This window comes from Bos indicus, chromosome 10, assembly GCF_029378745.1.
Source record: "Bos indicus isolate NIAB-ARS_2022 breed Sahiwal x Tharparkar chromosome 10, NIAB-ARS_B.indTharparkar_mat_pri_1.0, whole genome shotgun sequence".
Classification (NCBI taxonomy): Eukaryota; Metazoa; Chordata; class Mammalia; order Artiodactyla; family Bovidae; genus Bos; species Bos indicus.
The window spans coordinates 29,472,037-29,497,008 of NC_091769.1; the positions used below are offsets into that span (position 1 = coordinate 29,472,037).

At 40.1% G+C, this 24,972-nt stretch overlaps 1 protein-coding gene across 11 annotated transcripts in view; it reads left to right on the forward strand.

Annotated features, from left to right (window-relative positions):
• FMN1 (formin 1) overlaps positions 1 to 24,972 on the forward strand; it is a 501,299-nt gene that overhangs the window by 159,808 nt on the left and 316,519 nt on the right. For 10 of the 11 annotated variants that reach the window (XR_011568786.1, XR_011568785.1, XR_011568787.1 and 7 more), the window contains one exon: positions 486 to 603. The exons of the other annotated variant lie outside the window; for it this stretch is intronic. Coding sequence is in view for 6 of the 10 variants with exons in the window: in XM_070797220.1 (XP_070653321.1) it covers positions 486 to 603 (118 nt within the window). In the remaining 4 variants the exon portion in view is untranslated. The remainder of the gene's footprint in view (positions 1 to 485; positions 604 to 24,972) is intronic. 11 annotated transcript variants of the gene reach the window in all.

The window sequence follows — 24,972 nt, forward strand, 5'->3', positions numbered from 1 at the left end:
AAAGTGACAGCCATATCATTCTTTTTTTTTGGTAGGAAAGAAAAAAAAAAAGAATTGATCAATGTGAATGTCTTAGAGAAGTGTTATCTTGACCTAGAACTAATCTTCATGGAAAGTGCAAAGCTGGTTTATAACTTTAACCCTGGAGTTGTTTGGGCAATATTTGTAAACATACCTATAAATGTACCAAATTATAGTATAAATGTACCAAGTTATAGTACATCTGTATCTTCAGCTCAGAGTGTATTTATGGCTTTTTAAAAGAGTTACATGCTGAAAATCACTTATTGAAGATTGTGTAATACTTGGCCTTAAGTTGTTTCATTTTTCCACTCCAGCTGATCACTTTATGTTTCTGGAAAAGGATTGTATTGTAGTGAGTTGTTTCAGTTGCAGCGAGTGAGAGCAGTATGCAACTCAGGGTTTAGTTGGCTCTGGTCACATTTTATTGAACTTAAACTTTTCTCTGCCCACTTTTCCCACAGCCTGACCACAGCCCCACTGAGCAGGATGATAGGATTCCTGGCAGACTCCAGGCTGTCTGGCCACCACCGAAGACAAAGGACACAGAAGAAAAAGTGGGATTGAAGTACACTGAAGCAGGTGATGTGAAAAGAAGCCAGGTCTCAGAAATGAATCTCTTGCTGCGTTGGCTTTTAGTTCTAGCTCAGTAGACTCTGAGAATTGGAGTTTTTGTTTCATTATAAAATGCAATGCTCAAGGCTTTTCTTTTTGGTTTCGATGTTACATTGACCCCTGGCACACTTATCAGGAATGAATCTCTTAGAGATGAAAGGTGAATGCAGTGAAATGAATGAAGGGGGCACTTGTGTAAAGGAGGAGAACCTTGGGGGAACTAATGGAGAAGGTAGATTACAGATTCTTCAGGAAGCGGGTGGTTGGCCCTCAGAGAGTGTGTGAGCCGACAGGGCTTCTGGCAGAGGCAGAGTGTGAGTCTCCAGAGCTGGAATACGATTTGTTCTTTGTCTTCAAGTAATGCTTTTGAGCCACAGGAACCTTGTGCAGAGTGAATGTACAGATACCATCAGTTACTCTTTCACTTTTGTTAAACAAAGCTTTATTTAATGCATAGCCAATTTCGAAGCAAGCTAATTCCCTGGAAATCTTCCCCAGAGCTTTGCTTGAACGTATTTAAATAGAATGGGAATCTAGATATTTTTACTTTTTAAGTGAAAGGTTCGCATGAAATTAAAAAAGAAAAGAATGGGAGGAGGTTATGTCTTAATTGTATATATGTGTGTTTTGATGTATCTCTGAGGAAACCTCTTTGTCTTCTTCCTGATATTTGAAGATTTCTTGCATAGGCTTCCATTTTGCTGATTGTCTTAGGTATCTGTATATATTACCAGTCTGTATGGCTATACAAAAGAAGTACTTCTTTCAGTTCTTATTGGTTGACTGGTTGACATAAGTGGATCAAAGTTTGGATGGTTTAGTAATCCATAGGCTTTTTGAAAGATGATAAAGTTACAATCAGTAAGTGATTTCACAAATGGATCTCAGTTCTAGCCTCCACTTACACAGTTGCAAACTTCTGACTACCCCCAAGACAATGACTTGATGACATTTTTTTCTGACCTGCTTGACTTACAGAGTGAAAGCTATCATAGCCTTGGTGAAAATGTATATTACTATTTCGTTCTTCTTGCCTACATTTGATTTTTCCAAAATCAGAATGCTTATGACTGCAATACTGACCACCTACCAAGTTGTCTTTTCCATAATCTGGCACAGTTTGAACAGTCAAAAAGTCCTGAGGCTCCCTTTAGTGAAAAACCAGAATCCTGTGAGTTCTTATTCCTAGTGTATAATGGGGTGGCAGTCTTCCTTGTGATAATGAGCATTTGCTGAGTAGAGAAAGAAAGGTCCTAAATGACTTTTCAGTCTATGTCAAATCACATTTGGGGGCATTTATACTCTATAGAGATTCCTGAGTATTGCTTTCTCTCCTCTTCTGTTTCTAGAAGCTCAGAGTCCTGTCATTACCTTGCTGTGTAATTACACCCAAAGTCAGAAGCTTTCCAAGCTCTCTCTCTTTTTTTGGTCATGAAATGTGTGTTCACAGAGCAATCTAAGGTCTGGGATTAGATGAGGGAAAAGGAGGGGGGAATCAATGAATAGTAACAGTCCTCTTGGGTGCATTCTGCTGGCACAAGGACAGCTTGCTACAGAGAGAAGACTGACTGTTGTCTGGAGAAAGCATCTCAGTCCCCAGCTGGTTCCCATGGGTGGCAGTCCTGTGGCTCACTTTCTGTGCTCCCAGGTCTGGTGCTTATTTTCTTATGAACCTTGTAGCAGTAATTACTCTGCTGATAACACTTTACGGAGTATTAAAGCAGATACTCTATGCCTGCAGGAAACTTCTTTTTACTTCATGACTCAATACCAACATATGGTTGCCTTGTCATTTATTGCTAATCTTGAGGAAGTTAACACTTTCCTTGTGATTTTAAGTTCTGAGAAATCTGGAGTCTTATAAGCACATAGTTTATAACTTAATACATTTTGTGGTATTTCCATTGGTTTCCCTGCCCTTAGGGAAGTAGGGAGCACAGAGATAGAAAAATTAGATCCAAAATATTTTAGGGTGTTCGAAGTGCTTTTAATTTTTCTTGGCATGTATAATTCATTTAGTGAAATGGGATAGCAGGAGTCTAGCATTCGTATTTCAAGTATGCTATTGACTCAGATGATAAAGAATCTGTCTGCAATGCAGGAGACTTGGGTTCCATCCCTGGGTTAGGAAGATCCCCTGGAGAAGGGAATGGTTATCCTCTCTAGTATTCTTGCTTGGAGAATCCCATGAACAGAGGAGCCTTATGGGCTACAGTTCACGGGGTCACGAAGAGTCAGACACAACTGAGCGTTTAAGCACACAGATGTAAAAGTTCTGTGCTGTCAGCATGGGAGCCCAGTCCTCAGCAGGGCTGGCCCAGAGGTGTTTTTTTTCATCTTGAATCTCTCACTGTCCTTGTGCTGCCCTTGGCTACTTTGGATGTGCCGCTGCTTGTGTTTCCCTCTGTTCAGAGTTCATCGTTCAGTGATGTCTTTTTGAGGGCTTAGGTGGTCATCTGATATAGTCAGATCACTTTTGTTCAAGGATAAAAAGAAAGAGCTGATCTAGGGGAAGCTGTCCCTTTAAACTATGGCTTCTGGAGCCCTCGTAGCCATGTGAGAGAAGCTGACCACTGTTGCTGGTGCCAACTGTCAAGGGTGCACTCTTCTGCCACTGCCAAAGCCATCAGCATCATGTATAGCTGCTGACACGGCAACAAACTCACTCCCTTGGCAGCTAAAGCTTTTGGCTCCCACTGGAGCCTCTGCTGCCATTCTGATGATGCTGCATCCACCATCAAGGGCCCTTCCACTGCCAGTCTCTCAGCTCTCAGAGCCCAGGTGATGTGCCAGTTGAGAGGGGCACTAGCGCTCACCAGAGCTGTCACTCAAGGGACTTGCGCAGGTTGGAGTTGACCTCTACCAGGGAGGGTCCCCTGTGTTCATTCATACAGTATTTGAATCGCTCTGCTCAAAAGAGAAAGAATCCCTTTTCCCAAGCCCTGTACTGTCCTTTCATACATTATTAGCAATGCAGTTCTGCTTTGTACTTGGGATGCCTCAAAGCTATTGTGAGTGAAAAGAGCATTCTCTCTCCCCTCGCCCCCATCCCCTCCCCCCAAGCATTCCTTGGAATTGGACTGGGGACTATAATCTAGGTGACAGCCCTCATGTTCACAGAATTGTCTTTCCTCCTCCTCCTGAGTACAGAAGTTTGCTCTCGAAACAAGCTTGTGGGATAGTCTGGCTTTTTTTAGGAGGAATTTTTCAGTGGGCTCATCACATTCTTAAATGGTTAAGTCAGGTTGAGTCCCTGCTGCTTTCCTGCACTGCAGACCAGAAACATCTGGGTGGAGAAAACTTGATTACCTTGTGAAGCCCAGGGCTAAGTAAAACCAAGTCACAACCAAGTGAAAAGGTATGAAACAATACAAGGGGAACCTAAATGAAAAAAAAGTCAATGTCTACCTTTAAGTTAAATGCTGCAAAAGCTGTTTGTCTTATCAGAGATAGATCCCCAGGGATCTCTTCTGTTCCTCCTCTAACAGGCTGTCCTATCTGTGGTGAGGTTACTTAAGGGTTTGTAACAGGCCCAACGTCTTCTAAAAAAAAAAAAAGATTGGACATAATAAAGATCTGGGTATCATAGAATAGTCAAATCATAGAGGTAACATGGGGTTAAACTTTTATCTCAAACTTGAAAGAATTTTATAGACCCTATTAGGCTACTTTTTTTTTTTTTTTCCCATTTTGCTTTATGGAGAATAAATGCACTTAGCTATACTTATTTTGTCTTTGGATAATTCTGTATACTATTACTGTATCAGCCAGGGTCTTGTCAGGGATCAAGTGAGGATGATTTGATTGACAGTTTGTTGGAGATGGTTTACAAAGAGATGGAGATGGTTGTGGATGGGGTTTGGGAAAAGCAGGAGAGATGGAGCAGCTCTCTGGGGCTAGTAATCATGGGAGGTGTTTACAGCCCAGGCAGGGCCAGGTGAAGCTGCTAGAAAACCCATAATGTCAGAGGGAGGCTGAGTGGTGTGGAGGGGGCTACCCAACAGGAGCCGTGGCCTTCAGTGGAGGGATGCAGCCAGTCCATGGTGACCTGCCCGTGGGAGGGAGCTGGAGGAATGAATGCTCTGACTTTCTTCTCCTGCTCTCTGGTCTCCTGCCATCTCTCCTCTTGGCCAAATCCAAAGAGAAGTTAGAGGACTGGGATCTGCTTTAGGCCAGACAGCAGAGCCCAGAAAAAGACCCAGAAGGGGCAAGAGTGGATCTGGGAGGCAAATGAAAGATACCCAGCACAGTTACACTGCTGGCTGACTCCAGGTGAAAGAAGGTTCTGAAGCCCGACAGTCTGTGCAAAGAATTGGCACACACGTACCACATCGTACCTGACCACATAGGGCGTGAAGAAAAGCTCCTCCCTTGTATCCTGTGGGAGGGTATGTTTTCTGCTCCAATCAGTTCATAGAAAAAGACAATGGCTATTACTCAGAGCCTTGCCCTGTGCACTCCTACTTCACCTTAGTATAGAGGCTTTGTTTACTGATCTCAGAAAATCCTCCATAGGCTTTCAGTGGTTTCCCAATATTACAAAATAAAATAAGTTTGGAAATATCTAGAAATAACACAGAGTGAAACAGAATCTCTAAATTGAGTTTCATAGAGATATCATTTCCACCATTGTGAATGGTGATAGTCCTGTGTGAATTTAATACTTAAAATTTTTTTAATTCACTGTACAGATTGCTTTTTATACTTGAAAATGTGACTTATCTTTGATTTCTGCATTGAACAATGATTAATTTGTAGGTTTCATTTTTTGAAATGTATAATGATGAAAATAACATAAATAGTTTATCAGTGTTTTCTTTATTTAGGATACATTGCTTGTGCAATGGCTAAATAAAAGTGTTTATGCCTTTTTCAGGTTTTTATGCATGCTAATTGCCAAACTTAATTTTCTTATCTAAAGGTGTTCAGTATGAAATCAATACTTTTAAAACACTGAAATTATTTTTCCTCTTATTTGCTTTCTACTTTACTTGTATTTTCTGGTGTATAGAAATTTAAGGTGTTTATATACTCAAATCTACTCTCATTTTATTGTATGGCCTTTCTTTTGGCTTAAGAGGACTTCCCCTACTCAAATATCAGCTTTATGTTTACATTTCTTAAGTGATTTCTTTCTACCTCTTCTTTCCTTCTCTTCTTTTTGTCCATTTCATATTGAAAACTTATTTCAGGGCCTAGCCTGCAGTAGAGAGCTAATGGCAGCTTCTGGTTTTGTAAGTAGCTAATTGTATAGCAAGCTTCTGGAGTAATTATTCCTCTCCAGGATAAGTTTAGGACAGTTTTGAGCTTTCTTTTCTCTTTGTGTTTGGATTTTGTACCAGTATCTTCATTATTGTACCTATATATCTCAGAATCTGTTCAAGTTCCCAGGCATACTTCCAAAAATTTTTTTGTTTCTTATTTTTTTCTTCCAGAAAATTTTAGCTTACTTAGTCTTATTTTGAAAGACTCCCTTTGGGACTTTTATTGGAATTGCATTATTTATAAATTAATGTGAAGGTGGGGATGAGAATCGAGATCTTTAAAATGCTTAATATTTCTTACCAGGAACATATCTTTAAACCTATTTAAGTTTTCTTTTCTGACTTAATAAACTAAATAAATGGATACATAGGGGTATATCTTGTATTTTGTCTAAATGTATTCCCAGGCATGTTATTTTTTGGAAAAAAAAAAAAAAAAAACTTGATGTGAAACTGTATCTTGTGATTACTTTTCCTTAAAGTCAAATGCATTCCTTCGAATCTAGTGAGTCACACACACTGGATACTCAGATTTTCCTCCTGAGGTCAGGGCTGGCCTGAGTGAAGGGCACGTTTGGACCATCTGATCTCAGGGTTACTGTTCCTTAGTTTTACTCTGGTTGGTGATTCTTAGTATCTGAGACCCCTTAAAAGGCTAACGATGATAGAAAGCTATGGAAGAAGACATTGCAGTTAATTTTGCATCTACAGTCTTTCAGACCCTCCTCCTCACCCCACAACCATCTGTGGACACCCTGCCCCACCTCCTGCCACATCCCCAGGTTTAGATGAAGAACCTTTGCTGCAAATGCTCAGCCTAGAGCTGGGCCTCCTTTCCTCTTCATCTCCTATTTTGTGTTATAACGAATGACCTGAAACATTTCTTTCATTATTATTTAAGTATTAGGATATTTAAAAAGTACACCGTCATACTGTGTACTTCAACATCCGAAGAGGAAATGAAGCTAATGTGTGCGAGATTAAAATGGTACCATTTAGGAAACTGTCAGTCACTTAATTACCCAAGAAAAAAATGGAGAAAAAAAGGACAAAGAAAGCAAGCCCTCATGTTTTCCCAAAATAAAATGAACTATGCGTCTTTAGTTTCTCTTTCAGCGTGCATCTGGAACTGCCCTTCTCTCCCCTGGCTGTACCTGAGAGCTGGCCTGGGACTGGGGGCTGGCACAAGGACCACCATACTCGAGGAACACTGTGGTTATGTAGTAAATAGAACCTAACAGCAGGCACCAGGGTTACTGTGAGTGGGCAAGTTGTCAGTGTGTATGGCATCTCTTTGGGCTTATTCACACCACCCAGAACCTTGGAGTAGCTCAGGAGCGTCCCTATTTGGAGTAATTTAGGTAACCCATTTCTCAGCTTGATGATAAAGATCCGCCTACTTTCTGGTTTGTTTCTAATTTAGGTTCCCTTGGTTATGAAGTGATAGAGCTGTTTGCCACCCTTCCTGCTGAGTCAGACGTTCTTGTCTCCACCAGCCAGGGAGAGCTATAAATATCTTGGAATATTTCACTGGCCTCTAGTACTTTTAAAAACTTCATTCATAGCTAACAAGCTATGTTAGCCATGAATGGATTTTCCTTTAATATCGTATGTCCATTCAGATTTTCCTAAGTGTCTTCTTTCATGGTCTAGGCAATAGGTTAGTTCATTGTATATTTCACAGGCCTTTGTAACATGTTACCATCACTTGCATGGAGTTAGGGTGATGGTCCAGAAGTTGGAAGCTGTGCCAATGGCCCAGTAAAACTTTGCATCTTATACTGAGAAATCAGAGGTGACACAAGTGGTACAGGCTTCTACTATGTATCTGGGAGCTGTGGGGGAGGGAGACTGACTTCCTGAACACAAATGGGAACTAAGAATTGATATTTAGCAGAGGGAATTCCAAAATGTGGACCAGTGACTCAGGAATCGTATGTTGTGTCCTAGGAAATATTAGTAAAGGTCTTTAGCTCAGAGGACGAAAAGCAAGAGATTAAAATACAGAATCTGAAACTTTAGAATATTAAGAATTTAGAGATGCAAGCATCTCAGAAATTGTGTGATTAATCCTATTAGTTTTACAAATGAGAGCCAGAGAGGTTATGACTTACTGAAAGATACATGTAATTAATAAGAGAGCTGAAATGACAGAAGAAAGAGAAGAACCACAGCTTCAAGTCGGGGATCGGGGTGGTGGAATGCATTGGAGACTGAGTAATGTTTTTTTTTTTTCCTGCCAACATACAACAATTAAAGCCCCAGCAAGGAAAGCACATGGGAACAGGAGCATTTAAGAATTATGCTGATTATTAAAAAAAAAAAAAAAACAAAGTATTATGGCACTGGAGTGAGTCCATCTGAATAATAAAGGAGAGATATGGGTACCATGCCAGCTCACCAGACACATCCACAGAAATTAACTGGGTCATTTCATGCTGCTTTTTGACTCATAAAAATTGTTAATAGGAATTTTAATGGTATCTTTAATATGGTCTAGTCTCACTTAAGCAATGTAAAGCAAATAAAAATGCTTCTGGTTTGTGAATTCTTGCAAAGTTCAGGTGGGGCTCATGGGGCTCAGTTTGTATGCTGAAATGCAGGGTGCATGTTATTTGATTTTAGGAGGTACAGGAACAAATGTTTTTATTTTAATGGTTGTGTATTTCAGTAGTCTTATGATGTTTTAGAGAAAATAAAACAAGCACTAAAATCCACTTGGAAGCTTCTTTTGGGGAGGTGAGGCTGAGGTTTGATATGCCATATCCTGTGCCACATTTTCACAAATACCTCCTTTCACTATTTTTTTTTTTTTACTGAAAATTTCTATCCAGGCGACCTCATTTTTCTTCTCTTCTTCAAATCTATTGCCAGCTGCCCAGTGCTTATTCTCTGGATCCTCCACCAAGCACCACTCTACCATTCCAACCTCTGTACCCTCCCCTCTACCACTCCCCCCACAACACGCATCTTTCACTTGCATTGAATTCTTTCCTCTGGTCCACCTTTACTGTTCTGGGATCACCCACCAGCTCAGCCAAGAAAGGGCACTCACTCTTTCAGATCCCTCCTCCCAGAAACAGCAGTTGGGACATGGTGAGTGTTTTCCTCTTTGATAGAAAGAACAAATGACTGTATTTCTGACTAGTAACTAAAGCAAAGGTTCCATGGCTAAACTCTTGAGCACTCTTTACCAGAGGAAGGAGTGAGAATGTAAGATGGGAAAAGCAGAAGATGATCTCAGAGAGAAAGAAATTGAACCAGGGAAATCTTAGGGATGTGCTTAAGTTTGCTGTTTCCTTTACTTTGGGTTTCATAGGTTTGGGCATCAAATAGAGTTGAGTTTGAAGCTTGGCTCTTCCATGTACTAACTGTTTAAAAAGAGCAATGATGATAATTTAAAATAATTATTGTAAAGATAAAATGAGATAATATATGAAAATCAGTGGCATCACAACTAGCTTATTATGTTATTTATTTTTTGACCACACCAAGCAGCTTGCGGGGTCTTAGATCCCCAACCAGGGATTGTACCTGGGTCCATGGCATGAAAGCATGGAGTCCTAACCACTGGATCGCCAAGGTGTGTGTGTGTGTGTGTGTGTGTGTGTGTGTGTGTGCATGCATGCGTGTATGCTCAGTTGTGTCTGACTCTTTGTGACCCCATAAACTGTAGGCAACCAGGCTCCTGTGTCCATGGAATTTTACAGGAAAGAATACTGGAGTTGGTCACCATTTCTACTCCAGGGGATCTTCCCCACCCAGGGATCAAACCTGCATCTCTTGCATCTCCTGCATTTGTTGGTGGATTCTTTACCATTGTGCCACCTGGGAAGCCTGGATTGTCAAGGAATTCCCACAGTTGGCTTTCTAAAAAAGCAGTTTATGTTGAAGTGTAGCATACATGTGGAAAATTGCTCATATTACAAGTGCTGATGAAAAAATCACTCAACCTCAGAAAGAAATGGAAAATTTTATTTGAGCCAAATTAAAAGGATTGGAAAAGACTCTGATGCTGGGAGGGATTGAGGGCAGGAGGAGAAGGGGATGACAGAGAATGAGATGGCTGGATGGCATCACTGACTCGATGGACCTGAGTCTAAGTGAGCTCCGGGAGTTGGTGATGGACAGGGAGGCCTGGCATACTGCGATTCATGGGGTCGCAAAGAGTCGGACATGACTGAGCGACTGAACTGAACTGAACTGAAAACTTAACACCTGGGAATAGACTTTCAGAACTCTCCAAGAACTGTTCTGTCCATTAGAGAGATTAGTGGATCTTGAGTCATGACCACCTTACAAGATTAAGTAAGGGTGTTCCTAAGGAGTAATCTTGTTGATGCTCGGAGAATGTTATTTATATGGTTGAGTAGTTCTTTCTTCTGATGGAAAGGTTTGGTCAATGTGTAATGCATATACACAATATACAGTAGAGGGGAGAGAGGAAGCCAAAGTCCAAAGAAAAAATGTAATTTGTAAATTTTCCTTGACTTGCTTTAGAATACAAATTTTTATTTCATCACAAATAGTATAATAGCTCTATGAATTATAACAAAGTGAACATAACCACCATGCAAATCAAGAAATAGTCCATTGCCTACAACCCCGAGGGCCCTATCTGGCCCCCTTCCTATCACAGCTACCTTTGTCCTCCAAAGAAATCACAGTTCTGACTTATAACACTATAGATTAGTTTCAGTGCTTCTGAACCTAAGTGGATTCATTTTGTGTCTGGCTACTTTCCTTCAACATTAAGCTTGTGAGAACCAAACATGTAATTGTAGGTACCTGTAATCTACTTGTTTTCACTGTTCTATACCACTTCACTGTATGAATGTATTGTGATGTGTTTATTCATCCATGATGGACCTTCATGTTGTCCTCAGTTTGGGGCTGTTATGAGTATGTTGCTATTCATTTTCTTGTGTGTGTCTTTCAGCACACAAAGGAACACATTTCTGCTTGGTACATACTGGGGAGTGGGATTTCTGGTCATAGGATATGTCTGTATTCAGCGTCATTTGTTGTTCGGTTGCTGAGTCATGTCTGACTCTTTGCGACCCCATGGACTGCAGCACCCCAGGCTTCCCTGTCCTTCATTATTTCCCAGAGTTTGCTCTAACTCATGTCCATTCTGTTGATGATACCATCCAACCATCTCATCCTCGGTTGCCCCCTTCTCCTCCTGCTCTCAATCTTTCCCAGCATCACAGTCTTTACCAGGGAGTTGGCTCTTCGCATCAGGTGGCGAAAGTCCTGGGGCTTCAGCTTCCACATCATTTTTCCAGTGAATACTTGGAGTTGATTTCCTTTAGGATCGACTGGTTTGATCTCATTGCTGTCCATGGGACTCTCAAGAGTTGTCCGCAGCACCACAATTCAAAAACATCAATTCTTAAGTGTTAGTTCAGTTCAGTTCAGTCACTCAGTTGCGTCTGACTCTTTGTGACCCCATGAATTGCAGCACGCCAGGCCTCCCTGTCCATCACCAACTCCCGGAGTTCACTCAGACTCACGTCCATCGAGTCGGTGATGCCATCCAGCCATCTCATCCTCTGTCGTCCCCTTCTCCTCCTGCCCCCAATCCCTCCCAGCATCAGGGTTTTTTTCCAATTAGTCAGCTCTTCGCATGAGGTGGCCAAAGTATTGGAGTTTCCCCTTTAGCATCAGTCCTTCCAATGAACACTCAGGAATGATCTCCTTTAGAATGGACTGGTTGGATCTCCTTGCAGTCCAAGGGACTCTCAAGAGTCTTCTCCAACACCACAGTTCAAAAGCATCAAGTCTTCAGCGCTCAGCTTTCTTCACAGTCCAACTCTCACATCCATACATGACCACAGGAAATACCATAGCCTTGACTAGACTGACCTTTGTTGGCAAAGCAATGTCTCTGCTTTTGAATATGCTATCTAGGTTGGTCATAAATTTCCTTATAAGAAGTAAGCATCTTTTAATTTCATGGCTGCAGTCACCATCTGCAGTGATTTTGGAGGCCCAAAAAAATAAAGTCTGACACTGTTTCCACTGTTTCCTCATCTCTTTCCCATAAAGTGATGGGACCGGATGCCATGATCTTCGTTTTCTGAATGTTGAGCTTTAAGCCAACTTTTTCACTCTCCTCTTTCACTTTCATCAAGAGGCTTTTTAGTTCCTCTTCACTTTCTGCCATAAGGGTGGTGTCATCTGCACATCTGAGGTTATTGAGATTTCTCCCAGCAATCTTGATTCCAGCTTGTGCTTCTTCCAGCCCAGCCTTTCTCATGATGTACTCTGCATATAAGTTAAATAAGCAGGGTATCAATATACAGCCTTGACGTACTCCTTTTCCTATTTGGAACCAGTCTGTTGTTCCATGTCCAGTTCTAACTCTTGCTTCCTGACCTGCATATAGGTTTCTCAAGAAGCAGGTCAGGTGGTCTGATATTCCCATCTCTTTCAGAATTTCCACAGTTTATTGTGATCCACATAGTCAAAGGCTTTGACATAGTCAATAAAGCAGAAATAGATGTTTTTCTGGAACTCTCTTGCTTTTTCAGTGATCCAGCGGATGTTGGCAATTTGATCTCTGGTTCCTCTGCCTTTTCTAAAACCAGCTTGAACATCAGTGTTAGTAGATGATACCAAATACTTTTCCAGAATGATGGTATCAATTTACATTCCCATCTCAAAACATCACAGTTCTGATTGTGCCACATCTTTGCCAACATTTGGCTTGGTTGATTTTTCTAATTCAAGCCAGTCTGTTGTTAACTGGTGTTTCCCAGTTAAGCACTTTTTCATATGCTTATTGACCATTGGATCTCCTGTTTTATAAAGTGCCTGTTCGAATCACTTTTTCATTTTTAATAAATAGATTCTTTTTTATTATTTTACACAGAAGTTATTTTTATATGCTGGATATTAGCCATTTGGTTAAATATGTTTGAAGTATTTTCTCTTACTCTCTGGATTAGCTTTTCATTATCTTAATGGTACCTTTTGATGAATAGAAATTCTCACTTTTATTATAATCATTCTTGTCCTATCATTAGGGTATTTTAAGCCTTCTTAAAATAATCCTTTCCTAAGTCAGTCATGAAAATATTCTCTTATAAAGGTATTAATGTTCTTCATTTGTCTTAAACTTACAATATACTGGGCATTGATTTTTGTGTACAAGTTGAGGTGGAGATCAAGTTTGTTTTTTCTATATCAGAATTATCTGGAATTATTTACTGAGAAACCCACCTTCCTCCCCTGGACACTGTATTCTGTTCCAGTGTTCTCTAGATTTATCTAACCTTGTAACAGTGTAGCACTGTCTTAATGACAGCTATAATAAATCATGATCTACTAGAGTGTGTCCTTTAACCTTGGTTATTCTCAGCGGTTTGTATTTTCATATGCATTTTAAAATTAGTTTATTAACTTGGACATTGTGGTTTTGATTGCCTTGACATCTTTTACAATAATACTGAGTTTTTAATTCCATATAGTATGTATATCTTTTCTGTAAATATTTATATATTGTCTTTTCTGATTTCTCTGTTCAGTTTTCTTTGTGGAGGTTTTAATGTCCCTTAAATCAATTCCTAAGTATTCTAAAATTTTGGTGCAGTTGTGCACATTTAAAAAAATTCCATTTTATGACTTTTTGTCAGAATGTCTCTCTCAATAAAATAGTTACTGTAATTATTGAACTGTTTCCTTATTAATGAACCTTTTAACTTTTAGAATCTTTCACTGTTGCAAACAGTGCTTTAATGAAATTATTATGTATTTATTTGTGCGTACCAGTGAGTGTTTCGATAGGATAGAAGTGGAATTCTTAAGAGTTCCTGCCCATTTTAAATGCTGATAGATACTACACAGCTGCCCTCTCATAATATGAAACTCATTAATATGCAGCTAAAACAAGAATGTCCTTTACTCACATTTCACCAATATTCATTTAATTTATGCCAGTCCAAGTTTAAAAATTGCATACCACTATTTTTAATTTGTATTTCTCCGATACTCGCATAGTTGGACGTCTTTTCATTGTCTTTTGTGACTTGTTTGCTTGTGTTCTTTGCCCTTTTGTAAATTGGGTCATTCTCTATTCTTACTGATTTAAAAGGTGTTTATATTTTATAAGTCCACTAGGACTTTCCTGGTGGCTCAGATGGTAAAACGTCTACCTGCAATGTGGGAGGCCTGGGTTCAATCCCTGGGTTGGGAAGATCTGGAGAAGGAAATGGCAACCCACTCCGGTATTCTTGCCTGGAAAATCCCATGGATGGAGGAACCTGGTGGGCTACAGTCCATGGGGTCGCAAAGAGTCAGACATGACTGAGCGACTTCACCTTCACTTTTATATGTTAAGGGAATTAGTCCTTGATTTCCATATATATACAAGTGTAAATATATATCACAATCCTAGTCTTTAGCTTGCCATTTCTTTTACCTTTTGCTGTCATTCATTATATGGAAATTTTGTTTTGTGTAGTCATATCTTTTCAGGGAGTTGTTGTTTTTATTGTTGTTGGTCTTAAGGAAGCCTTCCCCAACCTAAACTTGAACAATATATGTATTTTAACTCCTATGCATATATATTTAGATTTTTATTCAGTCTGCAATTTGTTTCTGTGTGTGGCATACATAAAGATATGATATGGGTGACAGTGTGCTTAGCTTATAGAATCTGCTTTTGATTTTGTTTCCATCTTAGTTCTAGTTTTTCAGTTGAGAGTCTTAGAATTTTTTTTATAGACAAATGATGACAATTTGCATTTGTTGTAAAATGGATATAATATTTGTCATCTTAACCATGAAAATTTTTTTATCACTTACTCAAAACATTTATTAACACTCTGTATATGTAGCACATATGGTTTACCTAAGGGTGAATAGATGTTGGCCATTTTAAGTCGAGTTCAGTAGTGTTAAGTATATTTATGTTGTGTAACAGATACCTAGAACTTTTTCATTTTCATACCTGAAACTGTACACGTTAAGCAACTGTTCATTTCTCCTGTTTTCCCAGACTCTGGCAACCACTATCTTATTTTCTATTTTATGAATTTGACTATTTCAGGTGCCTCATATAAGTGGAATCATACAGTATGTGTCTTTGTGTGACTGGTTTATTTCACTTTGCATAATGTCCTCAAGATTCATCCCTGTGTTAGAATGTATCAGATTCTTCTCCATTTTTAAGGTTGAATAATATTCTACTATATATGGTCTGTACCACATTTTCTTTATCCATCCATCAATAAACACTTGAGTTGCTTCTACTTTGAGCTATTGTTAATAATGCTGCTATGACCATAAATGTACAAATATTTCCCTGGAATACGGAATAAAACAGGGCAAAGACTAATAGAGTTTTGCCAAGAAAATGCACTGGTCATAACAAACACCCTCTTCCAACAACACAAGAGAAGACTCTATACATGGACATGACCAGATGGTCAACACCAAAATCAAATGGATTATATTCTTTGCAGCCAAAGATGGAGAAGCTCTATACAGTCAGCAAAAACAAGACCAGGAGCTGACTGTGGCTCAGACCATGAACTCCTTATTGCCAAATTCAGACTGAAATTGAAGAAAGTAGGGAAAACCACTAGACCATTCAGGTATGACCTAAATCAAATCCCTTATGATTATACAGTGGAAGTGAGAAATAGATTTAAGGGCCTCAATCTGATAGATAGAGTGCCTGATGAACTATGGAATGAGGTTCATGACATTGTACAGGAGACAGGGATCAAGACCATCCCCATGGAAAAGAAATGCAAAAAAGCAAAATGGCTGTCTGGGGAGGCCTTGCAAATAGCTGTGAAAAGAAGAGAGGTGAAAAGCAAAGGAGAAAAGGAAAGATATAAACATCTGAATGCAGAGTTCCAAAGAACAGCAAGAAGAGATAAGAAAGCCTTCCTCAGCGATCAATGCAAAGAAATAGAGGAAAACAACAGAATGGGAAAGACTAGGGATCTCTTCAAGAAAATCAGAGATACCAAAGGAACATTTCATGCAAAGATGAGCTCGATAAAGGACAGAGATGGTATGGGCCTAACAGAAGCAGAAGATATTAAGAAGAGATGGCAAGAATACACAGAAGAACTGTACAGAAAAGATCTTCACGACCCAGATAATCACAATGGTGTGATCACTGACCTAGAGCCAGACATCCTGGAATGTGAAGTCAAGTGGGCCTTAGAAAGCATCACTATGAACAAAGCTAGTGGAGGTGATAGAATTCCAATTGAGCTATTCCAGATCCTGAAAGATGACGCTGTGAAAGTGCTGCACTCAATATGCCAGCCAATTTGGAAAACTCAGCAGTGGCCACAGGACTGGAAAAGGTCAGTTTTCATTCCAGTCCCAAAGAAAGGCAATGCCAAAGAATGCTCAAACTACCGCACAATTGCACTCATCTCACACGCTAGTAAAGTAATGCTCAAAATTCTCCAAGCCAGGCTTCAGCAATATGTGAACCGTGAACTTCCTGATATTCAAGCTGGTTTTGGAAAAGGCAAAAGAACCAGAGATCAAATTGCCAACATCTGCTGGATCATGCAAAAAGCAAGAGAGTTCCAGAAAAACATCTATTTCTGCTTTCTTGACTATGCCAAAGCCTTTGACTGTGTGGACCACAATAAACTGTGGACAATTTTGAAAGAGATGGGAATACCAGACCACCTGATCTGCCTCTTGAGAAATTTGTATGCAGGTCAGGAAGCAACAGTTAGAACTGGACATGGAACAACAGACTGGTTCCAAATAGGAAAAGGAGTTCGTCAAGGCTGTATATTGTCACTCTGTTTATTTAACTTATATGCAGAGTACATCATGAGAAATGCTGGACTGGAAGAAACACAAGCTGGAATCAAGATTGCTGGGAGAAATATCAATAACCTCAGATATGCAGATGACACCACCCTTATGGCAGAAAGTGAAGAGGAACTAAAGAGCTTCTTGATGAAAGTGAAAGAGGAAAGTCAAAAAGTTGGCTTAAAGCTCAACATTCAGAAAACGAAGATCATGGCATCCTGTCCCATCACTTCATGGGAAATAGATGGGGAAACAGTGGAAACAGTGTCAGACTTTATTTTTCTGGGTTCCAAAAGCACTACAGATGGTGACTGCAGCCATGAAATTAAAAGACGCTTACTCCTTGGAAGGAAAGTTATGACCAACCTAGATAGCATATTCAAAAGTCGAGACATTACTTTGCCAACAAAGGTTCGTCTAGTGAAGGCTATGGTTTTTCCTGTGGTCATGTATGGATGTAAGAGTTGGACTGTGAAGAAGGCTGGGCGCCGAAGACTTGATGCTCTTGAACTGTGGTGTTGGAGAAGACTCTTGAGAGTCCCTTGGACTGCAAGGAGATCCAACCAGTCCATTCTGAAGGAGATCAGCCCTGGGATTTCTTTGGAAGGAATGATGCTAAAGCTGAAACTCCAGTCCTTTGGCCACCTCATGCGAAGAGTTGACTCATTGGAAAAGACTCTGATGCTGGGAGGGATTGGGGGCAGGAGGAGAAGGGGACGGCAGAGGATGAGATGGCTGGATGGCATCACTGACTCAATGGACGTGAGTCTGAGTGAACTCCGGGAGTTGGTGATGGACAGGGAGACCTGGCGTGCTGCGATTCATGGGGTCGCAAAGAGTCGGACACGACTGAGTGACTGATCTGATCTGATCTGATCTGATTTCCTTGGGACCCTGCTTTGAATTCTTTTGAGTATATACTAGAGGTGGGATTGCCGGATCATATGACAGTGTTATTTTACTTTGAGGCGCCTCCATACTGCTTTTCATAGCTGCTAAATGATACATTGCTACTGTATTGTGCAAGTTCCAATTTATCCACCTTGTCAACACTTGTTACTTTCTGATTTTTTTATTTGTTTAGTAGTAGCCACCTCAATCAGTGTATTGACTCATTGGGTTTAGATTTGAATTTCTCTAATTATTAGTGCTGTTGAATGTCTTCTTATGTGTCTATTGGTCACTGGTGTATCTTCTATGGATGAATGTCTATTTAAATACTATTGCCAACAGATTGTTGCCTATCTCTTTTTATGGACTTTTTCTATTGACTAGAGCCTCCAAAACAAAGCTAGAAACATAGAAATTAGTAGACTTCCTTGTGCTATTCCTGATTTTATTGACTTCCATCTAATATTTTCCGGTTAAGCATTATGTTTGTTGGACACTTTTTGGTCAATAGCTTTTATCAAGTTAAGGAATGTTATTTTTATATATGGGCTTCTAAGTGTTGAAATCACAAAAAGTAGTTTGAGTTTTATATGTGAGGGATATATTTATTGAAATGACTGTGTGATTCATGTTATTTTAAAAAATCTGAATATCCAGTAATTACATTTTAAATTCATTAGTGTGGAATCTTCTCTGTACTATCTCATCATGATGAAAGGCTGAATTTGATTTGCTGATTTTCTGGTCATTTTAAATAAAGAAAAGTCTTAGTCAAATGTAATAAATTTTGTGTATTCAAGATAAGGTAATCTAAAGGAAACTCTGGAGACATTCTTCATATTTTAAGTAGCAAAGTGTGCAGTGACTGCAATGGAGCAATGGATTTGTTAAGATGAAAACAACAACGAAATGGGTTTTAGATCTGCTCCTTGTGTTTTTCTCGATGTTATTTTTTCCTTAGCATTAAGATTCCTTCTTCAGTGTACTACCAATCAAACTAAGTGGAAGTGAACTTTGAAAAGCAGCTCTATTGTGTGTTAAGTTACATGGCACAGCTAGGACAACTCCTGGGGGATTTCCCTTGACTTAGTTAGAGCACATGTTCTATCTTGTATTGTAATCTTAGAAGTTGCAGGTAAATGTCAATGAAATCAGAGTTACTGTTGCTTCTGCTGCTAAGTCACTTCAGTCGTGTCCAACTCTGTGCAACCCCATAGACGGCAGCCCACTAGGCTCCCCCGTCCCTGGGATTCTCCAGGCAAGAACACTGGAGTGGGTTGCCATTTCCTTCTCCAGTGCATGAAAGTGAAAAGTGAAAGTGAAGTCACTCAATCATGTCCGACCCTCAGCGACCCCAGGGACTGCAGCCTTCCAGGCTCCTCCATCCATGGGATTTTCCAGGCAAGAGTACTGGAGTGGGGTGCCATTGCCTTCTCTGCTAGATCATATCTAACTCTTATTTAGTAACATCTAGCACATTGGAGATGGAAATGGCAACCCACTCCAGTGTTCTTGCCTGGAGAATCCCAGGGACGGGGGAGCCTGGTGGGCTGCCGTCTATGGGGTTGCACAGAGTTGGACACGACTGAAGCAATTTAGCAGCAGCAGCAGCAGCACATTGTAAATGTCTAATTCATTATCAATTCCACTATTCCAATTAATATACGTGCATTTATTTAGCAAATATTTACTGAGTGTCTATTATATATTGGTGAGTTTGATAGATGCTTGGAGTTCAAAGATGAATGAGGCAAGATCCTTTCACTCAAGCAGCTCAGAGGTAGAAGGTAGGTGATGGAGAGTAACCTAGGGGAGAGAGAGGTGAAATGTATACAAATAAGTGCAGTAAAATAGTCTAATGCTCTTACTGAAGTGTGTCTATCATATCGCAGAACACAGAGGAAAGCATGATGAACGCTATTTGGGGGAACTAGGACAGGCCTCTTGAGCAGACATGGAAAATAGTAGTCTGGATAAGTCATGGGGAAGCAAGGTAGACCAAACCATCAGAGGAAAGATGGAGCAGAGCTTGTTTGAAGAATAGTGGATAGTTTATTTTGACTGATAGATAAGAGGTAAAGGGAAAGATATGCAAGGACATTATGCCTTTAAATTTGGAGGAGGCCAGGTCTTTAGGGGAGAGAAAAATATGGTGTTACGCTGTGCTGAGGACCTCGGGCCATAGACACTGGGGAGAACTGTTGAAAGGTTTTAGGCAGGGGAGTAACAGAATCAAATGCAAACATTGCAGGACTACTTTAGAGATATTGAGGATGAGTATGGATCTGGGAAGGAGGTGAGTGGCTACTGAGGGAAATAGAGAGACCAGTTTGGTGTGGTCCTTGTAGTGACCCAGAGGATAGATGATAGAGGCAATCAATGATTTCTACTTTCTTGTGAACACATACATTTTAAAAAAATGTTATTTTTGATATTCAGCGATAATGGAATCAGAGTTAATAAAAAAATTCTAGATACTCTTGGATGCATTTTAGGTGATAGCTTATACCTTTTGCTAAGCCCTAATAATTTGAATTTATTGCCTGTCAAGCCTGGAATGAATGTGTGACTTAGTACAATATATAGTTATCCTTATGGCTTACTTGGTGGCTCAGTGGTAGAGAATCCACTGATTATGGATTGTCCAATACATGGATAAAATATGTGTTCAGCTCTAGGTCAATTTGCTTGAAACAAACATACAAAACTAGTTGTCTAAAACCAGTTTACCTGGATTAGTATTATCAACCACTTATTTCTGTCTTCGGGGTTTCCCTGGTAGCTCAGCAGTAAAGAATGCCTGCAGTACAGGAGACTCAGGAGACATAGGTTGGATCCCTGGGTCAGGAAGATCCCCTGAAGAAGGAAATGGCAACCTACTCTAGTATTTGTGCCAGGAAAATTCCGTGAACAGAGGAGCCTGGCAGACTACAGTCTGTGGGGTTACAAAGAGTCAAACACGACTGAGCACGCACACACACACACATTTCTGTCTTCAACAGCAAATAATTACATTTGCAACACTCGAGCACAATAATCTACTGCTGACCCACCAGGGACTTTCTGTGACGAGTCATGTTCTTCCTGAGGACATCAATTGCTCCTACCTGGTCAACGAAGTCAACACTTGCAATCAAACTTGGAAAACCATTTACCTCTGCTTCTTTCTCATCACATTCTACCTGTCCTTTCCCCAGTTACAGAAAGCCTTTGATTATCCCACCCTCTCCTGAGCATCTCTGAATCCCTTGGTCACTAGGTACTACCTGTGGTAGGTCTTCTATTGTTGAATTTTTATTCAAATCACACATCATTTAACATTTTATGTGTTTGTTTTGTGTCCCAGTTTGTTTCTCAGTCTCTAGTGAGGCAGGAAGTAATCAGGGGAGCCTGTTAATTCAGGTAATACCGATATCTGGAGTAGGTCCATGAATCTGCCTTTTTCACATGATGCACAGGTACTTAGAATATAGTGCTAGGTCAGTAGTCTTCAAATGCGGGATGCCGAAGGACCCTCCAAGGGGTGAGCGGGGGGCATGGATAACTTTGAGCAATTTCCCTTCCATATCCTCAACTTTCAATAGTGTTTTCTTTTAAGTTTATCTATCCATCCATTTTCGGCTGCACCAGGTCTTTGTTACTGCTCAGGCCTCCGTAGCTGCAGTGAGCGGGGCCGCTCTCCAGCTGCGGTGTGTGGGCTTCCCATTACAGTGGCCTCTCGTTGCAGAGCACAGGCTCAAGGCCTCTGTGCTTGTGGCTCCCGGACTCCAAAGTACAGGCTGAGTAGTTGTGGTGCACGGACTTGGTTTTTCCGTAGCATGTGGGATCCTCCCCAATCAGGGATAGAACCTGAGGCTCCTGCATTGGCAGATGGATTCTCGACCACTGAGCCACCAGGGAAGCCCTTCTTAAATTAGTACTTTCTTAACTTAAATGGACCTCTAACGAGTTTATAAAGGGAAAGTATTTAACCTATTCCCAAAGTTGGCTCTACTTGTTCAGGTGTAAAAACCACCAGGGTGTCAAAGGATGATTCCAAGTAATGGTATCCATGAAGCCTTCTTTATTAGAGCACCAGAAGTTTCAGCCTATCCATTCCAATAAGAGTTATATTTCCAAGTGAATTTTACTGTTTAATAATGATCACATTTCAAAATGTTTTCATAGGTTAGATAGTAAAATTTTTTTGATAACTTAGCCCAAAAGTAAATGTAAAACTGGGCTTCCCACATGGCTCAGTAGTAAAGAATCTGCCTGCCAATGCAGGAGACACTGGTTTGATCCCTGGGTTGAGAAGATCCCCTGGAGAAGGAAATGGCAACCCACTCCAGTATTCTTGCCTGGAAAATCCCATGGACAGAAGAGCCTGGCAGGGCTACAGTCAGACATGAGTTAGAAACTAAACAACATAACAAAACCTAAAACTGATTGTGATCAGTTTTAAAAATCATTTGTATTTGTATTCCTTGAAAATTATAAGAGGGTGAATGATAGTCATTCAAGTATAAAAAAGCTATTACTTTTGTTTTTTTTGGGGGGTTCCTTTTTTATTGGAGGATACTTGCTTTATTACTAAATTCTGTTAAAAGTAACTGAAATATGTAAAAGGAAGAAAAAGAACCAGGTAAAATTTCTGAATGTTAAGGCCATTTGTTCACAGCCTTTTAAAACAGATAATGCTGAGTGGCAAATTATGATATTATTAGATTCCATTAACTACATTTAAAAAATTAGTAGTTTCACTTTTCAGATCAGTATTTATAAATTATCCTGTTTAAACTTACAGTGACAAGTTTCAAATGTCAGTTTAGAATGTGTGAGTTTATTTTTTTAGAGAAATTGTAGTGGGTGCGTGAGCAAGAGTTTGAAGAGGACTGTTCTAGTTTGTACTTTGAAAAATGCTGCATCAGAATCACCAGTGACCATGTGAAAAATGTAGCTCCCTGGGTCTGATCCAGGAATGATCATGTGTGTGATAATAGCTGACATTTATTTAGTTCTGTGAGCCAAAGCAAGTGAAAACGGCAGGTTCATTTCTACAAAACGTGTCAATTCTGTTTGCCTTTCCTGAGGGCATGGCAGAGCTGTATTCCCTGTGGCTTACTGCCTGGTTCTCAGTGGCCATAACCAGAGCCTAAGGTTACAGAGGACACAGCCCATTCCCTCAAGTATGAGCCTGCTCAGAGAACTTGCTCCCCTCCCTTCCCACCCGTGCACTTGTAGAGTCAGCCCGTCTTTAGACAGTCTCAGAGAAGAAGCTTCTGGACTCTCTCCCCAACCTCCTCGAACCTTTCCCCTTCTCACCCAAACTCAGATCAGCTGTAGGGTGTTTGAAGGAGAGTGGGATGGTCAATGTCACTACCAGGAACAAACAGATTCTGTCCTGTTGTGCCGTACCTGGAGGAGCTTCCCGCTTCTGTGTCAGGTATGAGCTGAGCTTCCAGCACACTGAGCCAGATCTCTGGGGGATCAGCGAGATGGGAGTGTGGTCTCTGTTTGGCTTTGTTCCTTTTCTTTCTTTAAAGTGAATCACTGCTTTTATTTATTTGTTTGTTTTATTAATTTTTTGAAGTATAATTGTTAAAAATACTGTTTCAAATATACAGCAGTTATTCAGTTATATACATACATATATGATTTATATATATTTGTATATTTATTGTCTTTCATATTATTTCCCATTACAGGTTATTACAAACTACTGAATATAGTTCCTTGTGCTATATAGTAGATCATTGTTGTTTATATGTTTTGTTTATAGTAATTGTTGCTATAAATCATGTCTGACTCTTTGCAACCCCATGGACTGCAGCATTCCAGGCTTCTCTGTTCTTCACTGTCTCCCTGACTTTGCCCAACTCATGTCCATTGAGTTGGTGATGCCATCCAACCATCTCATCCTCTGTCACCCCTTTCTCCCCTGCCCTCAATCTTTCCCGGCTTCAGGGTCTTTTCCATTGAATCAGCTCTTTACATCAGGTGGCCAAAGTATTGGAGCTTCAGCTTCAGCATCAGTCCTGGCAATGGGTATTCAGGACTGATTTCCTTTAAGATTAACTGATTTGATCTCCTTGCTGTCCAAGGGACTCTCAAGAGTCTTCTCCATCACCACAATTTGAAAACATTGATTCTTTGGTGCTCAGCTTTCTTTTTTGTCCAACTCTCACATCCATTCATGACTACTAGAAAATCCATAGCTTTGACTATACGGACCTTTGTAGACAAAGTGATGTTTCTGCTTTTTAATATGCTGTCTGGATTTGTCATAGCTTTTCTTCCAAGGAGCAAGCATCTTTTAATTACATGGCTATAGTCACCACCCACAGTGCTTTTGGAGTCCAAGAAAATAGTCTGTCACTGTTTCCACTTTTTCCCCATGTATTTGCCATGAAGTGATGGGACCAGATGCCGTGATCTTAGTTTTTTGAATGTTGAGCTTTAAGTCAGCTTTTTCACTCTCTTCTTTCACCCTCATCAAGAGGCTCTTTACTTCCTCTTTGCTTTCTGCCGTTAGCATGTTATCATCTGCATATTTGAGATTGTTGCTGTTTCTCCCAGCAGTCTTGGTGGCAGCCTTTGAATCATTCAGCCCAGCATTTTGCATAATGTATTCTGCATAGAAGTTAAATAAACAGGGTTAAATATACAGCCTTGACATACTCCTTTCCCAATTAACGTGTATCTGTTAATCCCCGATTCCTAATTTATCCCTCTCTACTGTTTCTCCTTTGGTAATCATAAATTTGTTTTCTACATCTGTGAGTCTGTTTTAGTTTTGTGAGTTCATCTGTATCATTTTTTAAGATTCCACATATAAGTGATATCATATATTTGTCTTTCTCTGATTTCTTTCACTTGGTCTGATCATCTCTGTGTCTATCCATGTTGCTGCAAATGGCATCATTTCATTCTTTTTTTATGGCTGTGTAATATTCTGTTGTATATATGCACCATATCTTCTTAAACCAATCATCTGCTTACGGGCAGTTGGGTTGTTTCTGTATCTTGGCAGTTCTGAATAGTGCTGCAGTGAATGATGGTGTGCATGTATCTTTTTGAGTTAGAGTTTTTGTCTTTTCTTGATGTATGCCCAGAGATGGGATTATGGGGTCATATAATAACTCTAGTTTTTTAAGGAACCTCCATACTGTTATTCATAGTGGCTGCACATTTTACATTCCCACTAACAGGATAGGAGGGTCCCCTTTCTCTATACCCTCTTCAGCATTCATTATTTGTAGGTGTTTTGATGATGCTCGTTCTTACTGGTATGTTTTGATCTTTGATTTCATTGTAGTTTTTATCTTGTCACATGCCTGTTTAACCATCTCTGTTTTCTTTGGAGAAATGTCTGTTCAGGTGTTCTCCCATTTTTTGATGG